This window comes from Corapipo altera, unplaced genomic scaffold (assembly GCF_003945725.1).
Source record: "Corapipo altera isolate COAL_440 unplaced genomic scaffold, ASM394572v1 181, whole genome shotgun sequence".
Classification (NCBI taxonomy): domain Eukaryota; kingdom Metazoa; phylum Chordata; class Aves; order Passeriformes; family Pipridae; genus Corapipo; species Corapipo altera.
In genome coordinates this window covers 857892-872040 of record NW_020884999.1, presented here as the reverse complement: position 1 = coordinate 872040, position 14149 = coordinate 857892, and the positions used below count along the sequence as shown (strand labels likewise).

Sequence of the window (14149 nt, the reverse complement as noted above, 5' to 3'; positions counted from 1 at the left end):
GCTGTGGGAATAGGGTGGGATCAGACCTGGGATTAAGGCAATCACTTAATAGTTTTGTACTTGCTTATGAATCAAACTGAGTTCACTTACTGGAGAATGGGTTGAAGTGGGTGGAAGGAAGGACCTGTGCAAGGTTGTCACCCTTGTCACAACAGAGGGGTGAATTTTTAACACTGATACTGATGCATTAATGTATTTATGGATGGGTACTAGAGCAGGTCTAGGCAGAGCTGCAGTTTAAGATCGGGATTAGGGGAGGGGAACAGCCCCCTGCCCTCCTAAATGATTTTCCCTAATCCCAGTGCTGCTTTGTGTTAACAGACAGGAGTCTCCTTCCTCACTCACGTGGCTGCTGAATGACCATAAAAGAAACCTTAAAAATCAATAACCCACCACAAAAAAAAAAACCCTCAAACACTAAAAGAAGCCCCCCTTGCAAGCCTGGGTGGAGGGGTTTGCGGGTGGTCCCGGTGCCAGAAGGCGAAACGCGTTTTAACCTCTGCGTTTGTAGTTGCTGGAGAAGGAAATGCCCCTTTTCTTACAGAACGGGCCATCCACGTGGGGCAGGGCCCGGAAGCGCTTCCCGAGCCCGCAGCACCTCCGGGTCGGATCCCCCGGGATGGCCGGGGCGGCGGGGCCGCTCCTGATCCTGCTCCTGGTCGTGCTGTGCTGCGGGGCTCAGCGCGGTGAGAGCCGAGACCCCCGCGCAGCCACCCCTGCCCTCCACCGAGCTCCCTGCCCATCCTCCCCCGCGAGCGGAGCCACTCCCTGCCCGACAAACACTGAAAACGGGGCTTGGAATGTTTTAAACCTTGTAACCGAACCCCCCAGACCTGTAGAAGCGCCGATCGCAGTCGCTGCGGCAGCGCACCCCCCTCCAGCACGAACATCCAGGGGTGTTCCCGCAGGAGCTGCGCTTGAAAATTGAACTTCTCGTGCCGAATCTCTTCCCCTTTCAGCTCCCGGGAAGGATGAAGGCATGGTGCAGCTGCCCGGAGGGACGTTCCAGATGGGATCCAGCTCCCTGGAGAGGAGGGGCGAGGAGGGGCCCGTCAGGGAGGTGACGGTGAAGCCGTTCGCTGTCGACAAACACCCCGTCACGAACAGGGATTTCAGGTGAGAGCGAAGGCTCTGCCGGGCGAGCCCTCGGTGCCTCGGGTGGCTGAGGGGAGGGTGCTGCTCTGGGTGTGGGTGCCGGGTCCTTTGGGGCTGGTGCCTGCGGCTTGAAAGCCAACGCTTGGGTGCTCCCAAAAAAATGTGTCTGTCAGTAATAAATAACCCTACGAGTGCAGGCCAAAGCATCTTACCAGTGTACCTTGCAAACATCCTTCCTTTTTTTTATCCTTTCCTCCTCTTTCTTTCCCCTTGTTCCCTTCTCTTCCTCTTTCTTCTCCTCATTCCCCTCCCCCTTTTTCCTCTTATTCTTCTCCTCTTTAGCCTCTTCTTTTTCCTCTCCTCTTCTTCCTTCTCTTCTTTTTCTCCTCCTTTTCTCTTCATTTTCTTCCTTTTCTCCCCCTTCTCTTCTTTCCCCCTTCTCTTCTGCCTTTCCTTCTTCCTTTTGTCCTCCTGCTCCTCTACTTCTCCTCTGCTACTCCTCTTCCAAACACATCTATTTTTTGTGTATGTGCCTCTTTTTTACTAATAGGGCCGTTCTACTTCAGGTTTCAGGTTCCTGTAGGTTCAATTCCCATTTGTAAATACCAGACCACTCCATGAATTTTATCAAAGCCCTTGTACAGAGCACTAATAAATGCACTGGGGGAAATGCCTTTGCTTGCCTGGCTGAGCCCTTGTTGGTTAAAAACACTTCCTTGCACCAGAAACTGCCCAGTAATGGCAATTATTGCAACTTAGGCAATGGGGAAACAAATGGTGTAGAAGCAGAGTGAGATTGTTCAGTAGTATGTGACATTTTTTTGCATTTTGGGGGCATTTACAACAGCATCTGCAGGTTTTATTGGCTTTTAAGGGATTTTGAATCTCTGCAGTTGTTACATGTTATGGAAGACCTGAGTGCAGGGTGAGTTTACCTGCACAGGTAACATAAAAATGATCAATCTGTGAACAGATGCATATTGAATGGTTTTATCTGTTAGATCTATATGGTTTTTCTGTTAAATCTGTATCAATCCATATGGAACTGTGCTGGGGAGGAGCCAGGACTCTCTGGAGCTGGGGTGTCTGTGGGTCATGTACCTTTTGCCTTGCTCTGAACTTGCTGCATGCACACATTGCTGTATTTGGTGGTGCAGCACTTGAAGATCTCTTACCCAGAAGCCTGAACACGTTGTATTTATGGCAGGGAGTTTGTTAGAGAAAAGAAATACAAAACAGAAGCAGAAGCGTTTGGCTGGAGCTTTGTCTTTGAGGATTTCGTGTCCGAGGAGCTGAAAAAAAAAGTCACCCAAAAACTGGAGGTAAATCTAAACCCCACAGGGATGAGTTTCAGTGATGATGGGTTTGCTTTTCCACTGAGGAGCAGGTGCCTCTCAGTGCAGGGCCTGGCTGTTCTCAGGGGTTTTTCTTTAGTCTGGGGTGGTTTTGCTTTTGAACCTGACAGGGTTTTGAACCCCAGGCCGAGCTGGGGTTGATTCCTGGTGCTCCCCTGTTCACATCCTCTGTGAGCGCTGTCAGAGCTGCTCCAGGGAGCTGTGACAGAGCAAAGCATGTCTCAAAGTACTTCAATAATCAAACTTTAAACAGAAAAACTAAACCAGCACGAGCCTCTTGATCTATTTTCACTCTTAAAATCAGATGCCTGTGCTCTGTGGGAAAGCACCATCCCAATGCCTGTGATAACCCAGCTCAAACTGCAGCTTTGACCCATTTCCAGACTAACACACGCTGCTGTGGGACAGTGTCAGGGGGTGTCACCAGTTCAGGTGTCACCAGTTTACCTTTAATCTGGTGGTGTTTCTTTCCCCAGTCGGCCCCGTGGTGGCTGCCCATCGAAAAGGCTTTTTGGAGACAGGTGAGTGAAAAACCTGCTGTGCTGAATCCTCTCCGTGCTGGGAGCTCGTGTGTGTGTCAGCGTGTGCTGAACCTTATCGACCGAAAATAGGGGGGGGGGGGCTGGAAAATAGCAGCTCTGCTGCATTTTCCATCCCTTCACCTCCTCCACCCCCCCCAGTCCCTTTCTAATTGAAAATTTGATATGATCATTTCAAATCTGCTTGCTGCAATTCTTCCCAGCCCTCAGGCCCTGGCTCCAGCATAAAGGACAGGCTGGATTACCCGGTGCTGCACGTGAGCTGGAATGATGCACAAGCTTTCTGTGCCTGGAAAGGGAAGAGGCTCCCGACAGAGGAGGAGTGGGAATTTGCTGCCAGGGGAGGACTGGAGCGTATGTACCACAAGCTCTGACCCTTTTCCAAACCAAGACACTGAGTAGTGTTAGTTCCATCAGATCCAAACCTCCATCCTGGGATGTTTTCACGGGTTAACAGGGGGGAGAAAAGGGACAGGGAGGAGGTAAACCACCTCTTTTGGCCTGGGAGTCTAATAATAATAACAATAAGTAAATAATTAAGATGTTGCTGATTCCCATCTCTCCTCGCTTCCTTGGCAGTGTCTGTAGGGATTAGACCCACAAGCCCCGTTCATATAATTATAAAACCAATCATAAAAGCCTGGTTAAAAACTGGAGTGACACAGGAGTAACAGGTGTCTTTTCCTCCTTGGCAGAAAGGCTGTATCCCTGGGGAAACAAGTTCCAGCCAAACCGTACAAATCTGTGGCAGGTGAGATCCTAAAAATCATCCCATCTGTGCTGAGCTCTCCTGAGGGTGGTGGTTAACTCGACCACTGCACTGGCTGCTGGTGCTGGGGAGCACTGGGGACTTAATTGCAGAGTACTGAAACTCAGCTCCTGGTGGGTTGTCCAAAATACCTTTAGAGAGAGCAGGGTCACCCCATCTTCCCTGGGAAACCAGGATTTCAGTGCTTCTTAAAATTCATACATAAATTTGTTTGAGAAGGGGGTTGTCTTGGGAGAACTTTAGGTGGTTGATCTCCTTTGGCCAGAAATGCTGTGTAAATTTGCAACAGAGAGTTATTTGCCTAATTTAAGTGCGACACAGCCCCGTGAAAAGCAAGATTTTATGTTGTTTCTGTGGTGGTTCTTTGCTTGGAGTGATGTGTGTTCCCCCAGGGCGATTTCCCGCGGGTGGACACGGCTGAGGACGGTTATCACGGCGTCTCACCAGTGACAGCATTTCCCCCTCAGAACAGCTATGGTACATCCTCCCCCTGCTCTGGGGGATCTGCTTCCTAAATCAACACTTGTTATAAAATCCTGTAGTTGTGGCAGAGTTTCAGATGTGACGTGGGATCACAGCAGCATCTTGATGGAATAGCTGAGCCCAGAAAAGCATTGCTGGTTGGTGCTGAAGTTGGCTGATGTGCACCCAGTGCACTCCAATGCACCAAACCATCCCCTGCTTTTAATCAAAACTTGGTTATTTTCCAACTCAGTGTGATGTACCTGAAAATCCCCAGCACACTGGAGGGCAGTGGATGCCATGCCCTCACACAGATGGGAAATGATGAGAAACATTAAAGGCCCAGTTGTAAACTGGGGCCAGTTTGGAACATAGTAAAGACCTTCTGGTTCCCAGTCTCACTGTTAAACCATGCTCTTGCAGTGATGGTTTGAATGTTGTGCCCCCTCTCGCACCCCAAAGTGCTTCTGCAGCCCTCACAAATGTGCTCTTGTAATCCTGACACAAAACCATCCCTGTCTCAGGGCTCTACGATCTGCTGGGAAACACCTGGGAGTGGACGGCGTCGGAGTTCCTGGCTCCGGGAAGGCCATCCAGGCAGGGGGCTCAGCACATGCAGGTCCTGAGAGGGGCCTCGTGGATTGACACTGCAGATGGGTCTGCAAACCACAGAGCTCGTGTTACCACCAGGTAGGTCTGGGCAAGGCCCAGGTGCTGCTTTGCAGGGATTTCCTCTGGCCTGGTTTTATTTGGAATGGAGGTTTGTTTTGGAAGATAATTGTTTGTTCCTGCTCAGGTTTTTTTGAGAAGCAGTTGGGAGAACACACTACAAATACTGCTAAAACTTTCCTGCTATAAATCCAGCCCTAACTGCTTCTCAAACCATGAGTGTTTTCCATCGTGTATTTAGAATTAAATGCTTTTCTTGAAGTTATTCAAAAGAAATGGAAGATGTTTCTAGTCTGTTACAGCAGCTCACATTAAATGATCTAAGTGTTAACTAGGAAGGGTTAATTTGGGGTTTCTTTTTCACTGTTGAGAATGGGGAACACACCAGACTCGGCCTCTGACAACCTCAGCTTCCGCTGCGCTGCCGACATCCCGCCTGTCACAGCCTGGAAAAGCCGGACCAAACCCGAGCTCTGAGGGGTCACTTGGGAAGACCTGAGGCATTTTCTCCTGTGGAGATGATCACTAACCCCCAGCTGTCAATTCCATTAAATCCTGATGGTTTTAAAAAATTAAAAATAAATACTTTCAGCTATAACTCCTTTGGGCACTGGGATGTCTGGGTGGGAGCAGCGACTGGGAACGGCAGGCAGGCGGGTTTGTCTTTAGGATCCATTTGGTGTGGTAGATATTCCAGCTCTCCTTTTGGTGTCCTTTTTAAATAAGCAGAGGGGTGTATGTGTGTGGGACCAGGCAAGAGCTTCTCTGACCTCCAGCCCCACCCACACCCACAGCCCCCCTGTGGTGTATGTGGGGCTGCCATGAGAGGCAGCTCCCAGGGGGGAAGTGATGGGGGCACATCCCTGGAATGGGGATTCCTTCATATATCAGTCTCCATCCCCCTCAGGAAGTCCCAGCTTCAACCACCTGCTGAGCCTTCCCAGAAATAAAAAGAGACACCTTTATTGACCCTTGAGCAGTGACAAAATAACGTGTTTGCTGGTTTCTAAGTGCACAGGTGTCACAAACCAGTGACCCACCTCTCCCAGGTGTTACAGCCAGCACAAAGGCTACAAACTGTCTGTGCACGAGCACAGGTCCCATCAAACCTGATGGGACGAGGAGCCCCAAGCACATGGGTGGGCAGGGATACCACTTAGGGCACTGCTCATCACTCCTGCCCCTCTGACTGTCCCAAAAGGATCATGCTCTGGTGCTGGGCTTTGCCAAGGGCTGAGCCTTCCCTGTTGGGAGCTGCAGCTGGTTATGCCTCTATTAAAAAGTGACTTCTCCAAACCCATTCTTACAGTGGGACGAACCCCAGGGGCAAATCACAGCTGGGTCGGCATTTGCACCTGACCCGAGGCCAGCGAAAGAGAAGGAAAGAAAAAACGAAATCCCCACTTTGTTTCCAGAGATTTTACTCGCCTATCGAGAGCCAAATCACAGGCTTCCACAGGGTGATCAGAACAGCTCTTCCTCGGCTGCCAGGGTCAGCAGGATGGCCTTGCAGGTGTTCTCGAAGAGGGCAGCCCTGTTCTGGGCCTCCCCCTTCTTCACCCAGTGCCGGTAGGTCCTGAAGGCACAGGCATCGATGAGCTTCCGGACGGGCTTCAGGGCGTAGGGGTCGCGCACCACGAGCTCCCTGGTGACCGACTTCACCAGCCGGTACTGGTAGTAAATTCGGACTGAGGCCAGGACGGTCAGGCAGATCACCTGCAGCACAGGGGGACAGGCTGGGATCCCTGGGCACTCCTACAACACGGCCAGGTCGGCCCCAGCGTGTCCCATGCGGCCACTTATCCGTGTGGAGGAGTTTGGGGGAGAGCCCGGCTCCTGGCACAGGAGTTTAGTCCATGAGGGGCTGGCAGAGGGCACGGATTTGTGCCAGGGAATCATAGAATGGTTTGGGTTGGAAGGGACCTTAAAGCTCATCTTGTCCCAGACCCCTGCCATGGGCAGGGACACCTTCCACTAGACCAGGTTGCTCCAAGCCCTGGCCTGAACACTTCCACAATTTCTCTGGGCAACCTGTGCCAGGGCCTCCCCACCCTCACAGGGAAGAATTTCTTCCTTATATCTAATCTAACCCTGCTCTCTGTCAGTGTGAAGCTATTCCCCCTTGTCCTGTCACTCCAGGCCCTTGTCCGAAGTCCCTCTCCAGCTCTCTTGGAGCCTCTTTAGGCACTGGAAGGGGCTCTGAGGTCTCCCTGAAGCCTTCTCTTCTGCAGACTTAACAACCCCAGCTCTTATATAATGGTTTTTTTGGAGGTGAGGCAAGTTTTTCCCTTCTCTTATTTAACCCCATCCTGTGATAAAGCCCTTAGGAAGTACCAGTACACTGAAGTGCTTGGAGAGCAACCCTCACCCAGGCCGCCGCATCCTCCCAAAGCCCAGCTCCATCAGCTTTGCTGAACTCCCAGTTTCTCTCTGCTCAGCTGGGAAACCCCTCCTCCTGCTGGCTCCTGCAGCTCCCAAGCTCCTCCTCACCTTGAATTTCCGGAAGGGGCTGAAGTGCCGAACCTCCTCCGCGTCGTACTGCTGGAAGAAGGGGTGTGCCAGCGCCTGCCCAGCCGTGTACCGCTGCCGGGGGTCCACCACCAGGAACCGGGAGATCTGCAGGGGGACGCCCAGATGTATCCCAGGTGTCTGCAACACCCCCCTCCACTCCGATTTTTCCCATCCCAAGCACCTACCAGGTCCTTGACAGTGTCGGAGCGGTCGTCCCACTCCGGGGAGCTGAACTGGTAGTCCCCGTTCATGATCATCCGCAGCATCAGCATCTGCTTGCGGTGCCAGAAGGGAGGGGAGCCGGCCAGCAAGGTGTACATGATCACCCCGGTGCTCCACCTGTGGGCAGCCCAAATTGAGCCTCCAGCCCCCCATGTGGCACCCCAGTGGTGGCTACACTTGCCTTTGCCTCCCTGGAAAACCAGGAGGAAACTGCCCTGGGTGGTGTCGGTGAGGGAGGCTGAGCTGCTGCTGAGGCTTGTTAACTCTGAGGGGTGATGAGGAGCAGGGGCTGCCCTGCTGCTGGGGAGGGGTTTGAGCTGAGCTGATGTGGAGCTGCTCCCTGGATGCTGCAGGACGAAGCTGAGAGATGGAGGTATTTGCCTTTCTTGGGTTTTTTAGGGGAAGGAGAGGATGTGGGAGGGTGGGATGCAGTGGTGCTCTGAGATGTTCAGCTCAGGCTGTGCTGTGCAAAGTGTCCTGCCATGGCAGTTAACAGTGATATTTAAACTGGAAAGGAACTGAAATGCCCTAGTGTGTTTTGAGTGCTTGGTTACGGCTCTGAGCACTGAGGACCTGAGCCTGAAGCCGCCAGAGATGGTGGCAAAGTTCCTGTGGGGCTCTGAAAGGCTGTCCTGAGCTGGCTGCTCTCCCAGGGGCTGCCTCAGGTTCATGTGTGTTTAAACAAGGTGTGTGATGTGTCTTGGAGCTCAGCTGAGTTGACTTCTATGAACAGAAGGTGTTGCTTTGCTTCCTCCCTGAGAGGGCAAAGGCTGCTTCTCCCCCTGCTCTGTGCCTGAGCTCCCTGGTCACCAGGACAGCCCCTTGCAGCTGCCAGGGTTGTTATTTAACTCTTTTCAAACACTCTAATGGGTTCCTATTGGCACAACTCTGGCTCTGCCTCAAACCAAGGGGAGGTGTGGGGGCAGCATCTTACTCACATATCGACCTCCTTCCCGTAGCCTTGGTGCTCATCATCCATGGAGCACTGCAGGATCTCGGGGGCCAGGTATCCAGGTGTGCCACAGATCTCTGAGGAGACAGGGCAGAGCATCCCCCTGAGCCATCCAGGGGGTTTGTGCCACCCCATCCACCCCTGAGCAGTCAGTGAGGGGGAACTGGATCCCAGGTGGGATCTTTGCTGTGGGATGGTCAGTTATAGTGGCTAAAAAGCGAGTGAACAGAGGGATGGGGATGCTGCTGGGAGGGAATGACTGTTGTTGGATCTCTGGCTCTTTGCAGGTAGGAGTTGGGGGGAAAAATGTTGGGCAGTACATGGATGGGGTAATGAGGATCAACTCATTGATGGAGGAAAAAAGACATGGAAAGAATAGGATGGTTTTCCTAAGGGGCAACAACTTTTTCATGGCAAGGAGAGTGTGGAGGCTGAGGGCAGGCAAAACTTGTGTGTGAGCAGGAGAGCACCCCAAGACCAGCACCAGTTTGCACCCATGGCAGAGAGACTGGCCCAAAGAGACAGTGGGGCTGGAAGAACTCCACTGACTCCCATGGGCACTGCAACAACATTCCAGCATCACCCTCACCTTGCCATCCTCCTACCTTTGAGCTTCTCATTCTCGTTCAGCTGGCAGGAGAAGCCAAAATCTGTCAGCTTAATGTTCATGTCATCATCCAGGAGGATGTTCTCCGGCTTCAGGTCCCGGTGGACGATGTTGATGGAATGGAGGTACTGGATCACTTCCAGCAGCGCTCGCATGATCTTCCTGGGGATGGATGGCAACACATGTCCTATCCCAAATGCACCACGCTCCCAGGGATGGGGATGGGGAGAGGGACACAGCACAGGAGCACAGCCTGGGGTGCTGTTTTGTCCATGGGTGCCGTGCTGGCTGCAGGGTTGTCCCTCAAAACCATGCTGTGCTTTTGCAACATGATTTTCAGCCATCTGCATCTGGCCTTACCTGGTTTCTTTCTCGCTCAAGGTGACTTTCTCGGTGAGGTAGTCGAAGAGCTCCCCTCTCTTCATCCTGCACGAGGTGGGGGAAACAGAGTCAGGCAGTGGCTGAGCTGTAATGGCAAACCAGGGCGGTGGCACCCAGGGATTGCTGCCCCTTAACAACCCAGGGCACCCATTGCACAAAATAAGGAGCTGACTTGTTAGTAAGAAGGGGTAAAAATGCCTTTATATATTTCTGTAAAACATCGGGTGGCAGGAGAAAAGGCTGTGCCTGGAGAGGGCAGGTTTTGGACAGAATCACAGTATTGTTAAGGTTGGAAAAGACCTTTAAGATCATCAAGTCCAACCATGAAAGATGGGACAGGGACGGGGCTCTCACAGTGCCATCCCCCTCCACTGACATCCATCCTACTGCCCTGGCATCGAGAGCTGAGGCATCACAGACACCCTGGTCCCACTGAGCATATAAATAACCCACAGGGGTGCATGACAGCTCCCACCAAATGTTACAGGGAAACCTGAGCTGCTGACGGAGGGGAAACAGTGCTGGCAGCAAAGCTGCAATGAGCTGGCTTGATTCTACCTTAAGAGCTGGTTGTGCCCCAACTTTGCCCTGTCTGGGCCATAAAAATCTGGGGCCAATCTGCAGAGAGGGAATGGGCCTGGGATGCTGGGCAAGCTGGTACTTACAGGTCAAACACCAAGAAGAAGAAGGTGCTGGATTCATAGCTGTCCTTCAGCTGGACTGCAATAAAACAGGGGGGCTGTGAGCACAGTGTATAGCATGTTCCTGTCTGTTAACAGGCTAAAATTGCTGATTTAATTGCTAACAGAATTAATGAGGAGTTGATCTGCACTAGTGTTTTGGCTGGGAGACAGCATGGGCACTGCTGGTGTGTGTGTCGAGGCAGAACAAACAACACTCTGAGCAGGTGCCCTGTGTCGTGTTACGACCATCAGAGCTCTGACCTTCCAGGGATTTCATCCCCGAAACCATTCCTGGGGGGACACACTGGAGACTTAAACAGGGCAGAAAACCCCCTTGCCCTGACTTACTGACGTTGGGGTGGCCTGAGACTTTGCGGAGGATGTCGATCTCCTTGGTGGTGGCTTCCCGCAGCTCCTGCACCTCCTTGGGGGAGATGTTTCCCGCCGTGATGTCGATGATCTTCACGGCATATTCCTGCCTGGTGGTTTTGTGGATGCACCGACGGACGACGCTGCTCACCCCCCTGCCAGGGACGACACAGACAGGATGGGGGTTCCACTCCTGCCCACCCAACCCGACCCCACGGCCGTGCCAGCGGCACCTGGGCCGGTCGGTATTTCATGCACGAGCGGGTCTCGCTCTGTCGCCCTGTCTCGGTGGGACAGGAGGTTTTTGAGCTGATGGAAAGTGCTGTTCCATGCTATTTTTAGCCCCATGCTGCTGTGGGCCCTGTTTGTATCAGATTCCCAGGGAACACTGTTCCTATCGGGTACTGGAATGCGTGAAACCAAAACAAGCTGTTTGCCAAGAACAGGCTTTACCTGCCCAAAACCTCCTTCGGTTCATATTTTTCATAAAACTCCTTGGATGAGTTCCAGTCTGGTAGCTCTTCTTCCTTGGTCATCTCTAGGTCCTATCTGGCAGCACTCTGGGCTCGTCTGCAGGCACGAAGGGACTGCAAGGAGAAAAGAGTGAGGACAGGCACTGGCTGCCCCTGGGGCTGGGACCCTTGATGCCTTCTGGAGGAGAAAATACTGAGGAGGAAGGAGGAGGAGGACAATCCTGGACCAAAGACCAACAGGATTATTTTTCTGGTTGGAAAAGCCAAGCTTTGCCCTTGGGACCTTGTGGAGATCCCACTGAGAACAGGAGAAATCCCACTGGATTCCCCCATAGCCTAGCTGTCCCAAGGGGCAGAACCAGCCTGGCTGGGGCAAGGCTTTGGGGAGCACTGCAGCACCTCAAAACCTGATCCCTTCCCCACACCCAGCTCACAGGGCAAGTAGCAACCTCCAGGATCATCACCCCATGCCAACGCCACCCAAAGTCCCTTGCCAAGTGCTGGAATCTGCCTTTTTTTTCTTTCCTTTTTTTTTTTCCTTATTATTTTTAAGACGACAAAATTATCTTTCCCTGAGAACAAGGAGGAAAAAATAGTGTTTAAAGGGAAGGGAAAAGGACTAAGGAGGGAAAACAGGTGGTGAGAGCCAGCGAAGCAGCAAGAGGGGCTCAGTGGGTCAGTGTGCAGATGGGGAGCTGAGTGCTGTGGGGTCAGTCAGGGCCAAGCCAGCATGAGGACAGCAGCTGAACAAGCTTCCTCAGCCACTTGTGAGCAGCTGCCAGCAGCTTCCAAAACTCCTGTAAGGCTCTTATCTCATTTCTTTTTCCTATTTCGGGGTTGGTTTTTTTTGCCAGAGGAGGAGCGGTTTGACAGTATTTTGGAAGGGGAGTGGGATATCATCAGTCCTCCTGATCCTTAATTTTTACTGGCTTTTCCCTTTAAGCTCTGGGAAATGGATGTTTTCAGCTTCTTTCTGTGCCCATACACGGAGTCCAAGCAAGTAGGATGGAAAGCAGCTCTTACAAGCTTGGGCAGTAAAACTGTCGCTTTGGGGTGACAGTTTGTTGCTGGGCAGGGGAAAGAGGCAGGCAGGAGATCCCCAGTACTGCAGGCTTTTCCTCACCTCCCCTCTCCAGGGCACTGGCATCTCTAAGTACATTTAAATCCCATTATCAGTGTGTATCTGTCCCGACCTGGTTGTAAAGACCGATGGGGTGGTTTGGGTGTCTGGCTGCTGGGTGTCTAACACGGGCTGTTCTAAACAGCCGTAAGTTTGACTTCATTTATAAAATTTTAGCCGTTGGAAATATTACAAGCAATGCCAAAGCAAGCCTGAGCTGGAATTACAAACGAGAGGCGGGATCAGGAAGTAGGGAAAATAAAATATCTCTGAGGTGGAGGAGAACCAACAACTTTGATTCTTTTTGAAGTGAAAAATCCACATCCTGGAGGGGTTGGTGTTGTGGGGAAGGGCTGGAGGTTGGGGGGGTGCATCCGTGGAGCACTGCCGGGAGAAGTGTGGGATCCATGTGCCGCCTTCTCCTGGGACGAGAGAGCCCGGAGTTTGTGCATAACTCCCTGGAATTATATAAGCAGCCGGTCCATGGCACTAACGGGATACGCTGGGACTGCAGGGAAGGGGCAAAGGGGGGAATTTTCTGTCTGGGGGACACGCGCCGGGCATCGCCCCCCGCCCGCAGCTGCCACCGGGGAGGGGGTCCAAAGTTCGCCTTCATCCATATCCAATAACGTGCAAATACCGACCGGGATAAACCTGGAAAGCTCAAGCTAAACTCAGCTTTTAGGCCGGTTTTTAGCACTGGAGCTCCCCCTTCTCGCCCCCAGCCGAAAACCGGCTCCAGCAGCGCCGCCGACCCCCCTCCCAGGGAGACGGGGGGGGGTGTTTCTACCGCGACCCTCCCGCCGCCGCACCCGGAGACAAATAAAAACGCTGAAAAACCAGGAGTTTTGCGGGGCAGCGACACCTCTCCCCCCGCCCCACACACACCACCACCACCACCACCACCAGCCCCTTTTTCGCCCGCCCCGAACGCGGCCGGTCCCCCCCGCCCCGGCGGGGCCTCACCTCGCTGAGGGCGGCCCGGGCTGGGCCCAGGCCTGGCGCCAGGAGCCGCCGCCGGGAGCCGGGCGCTCGGGGCCAGGAGCCGGGCGGTCAGGGCCGGGATCCGAGCGCTCAGGGCCGGGATCCGAGCGCTCAGGGCCGCCCGCCGCCGCCCGGCCGCGGATAAAGCGCAGCGCGAGTTGGCAGCGGCGGGCGCCGGGCGGGCATGGCCGGGCAAGGGGCGAGGGGGGGGCCCGGGGGCCGCCCCGGAGCTGCGGGACTTCCCCGCCGCGCCGCCCGGGCTTAATTAACCCTTGGGCGGCTGAGCCCCGCGGGGCCCCCGCGCCGCTCGCTCCTCCCGCGGGGGTGTTGCCGTGCAGGCGGCTGCGGCATCCGGGATTCCCCCGGTGCTTCGCCAGGCCCGCCCGGGGGCAGCGCTGCGGGGATGGAAAGGGCGGGCGGGGGGTGGGAGCGTGGAGCCGTGGAATTGTCGAGGTGGGAAGGGAGCTTTGAAGTCATCCGGTCCAGCCGTGCACCCAGTAACCCCTAAACCACATCACGCAGCTCGTCTTGAACACCTCCAGGTGTGGCAACTCCACCACCTCCCTGGGCAACCTGTTCCAAGGTGACCTGACCACCCCAACAATGAAAAAAGTTTTTATAGTATCTAATCTGAATTTCCTGTCTCCTCTTAAGGCCATTTTCTCTCACAGTTTGGCCCAAATTGGTTTTATTTCTGTTGCAGCTGTGAGCTTCATCAGCAGAGGCAAAGCTACTCGTGTCAGTGTCACCAGCCCTCATTCCTCATGTGTGAGGTGACCCTTCCCCCAGGAGTTGGACTTGATGATCCTGATGGGTTCCTTCCAACTCAGTATTCTATGATTTTGAACACTGATTTAATCCTTTCACTTCCAGGAACTGCAGATGAGAAGCGAAGGGCTTTAGGAACAGGCAGAATATCCAGCAGCATAAAAGCAGTTCACGAAAAACAGGTCATGCC

General features: G+C 53.4%; 2 protein-coding genes across 3 annotated transcripts; one reads left to right on the top strand and one right to left on the bottom strand.

Annotated features, from left to right (window-relative positions):
- SUMF2 (sulfatase modifying factor 2) lies at window positions 1-5487 on the top strand. 2 transcript variants are annotated; one of them, XM_027666822.1, is made up of 9 exons: window positions 572-686; window positions 960-1116; window positions 2303-2417; window positions 2927-2971; window positions 3193-3343; window positions 3685-3740; window positions 4151-4235; window positions 4745-4910; window positions 5261-5487. In XM_027666822.1, the coding sequence occupies exons 1-9, from the start codon at window positions 620-622 to the stop codon at window positions 5364-5366; spliced, it is 948 nt and encodes a 315-aa protein (XP_027522623.1). In that variant the 5' UTR covers window positions 572-619; the 3' UTR covers window positions 5367-5487. The 2 variants fall into 2 exon arrangements, with proteins under 2 accessions (XP_027522625.1, XP_027522623.1); XM_027666824.1 differs by lacking the exons at window positions 4745-4910; window positions 5261-5487 and adding an exon at window positions 4646-4744 and having other exon boundaries at window positions 1-686; window positions 4151-4291.
- An 806-nt stretch (window positions 5488-6293) lies between these two features.
- PHKG1 (phosphorylase kinase catalytic subunit gamma 1) lies at window positions 6294-13303 on the bottom strand. Its single transcript, XM_027666821.1, has 10 exons — window positions 13174-13303; window positions 11068-11201; window positions 10594-10769; window positions 10228-10282; window positions 9542-9607; window positions 9180-9343; window positions 8561-8651; window positions 7586-7739; window positions 7380-7505; window positions 6294-6605 (listed from the first exon to the last, which is right to left on the bottom strand). Exons 2-10 carry the CDS (start codon window positions 11148-11150, stop codon window positions 6354-6356), a joined length of 1167 nt encoding a protein of 388 aa, XP_027522622.1. The 5' UTR covers window positions 11151-11201; window positions 13174-13303; the 3' UTR covers window positions 6294-6353.
- Window positions 13304-14149: the final 846 nt, after the last annotated feature.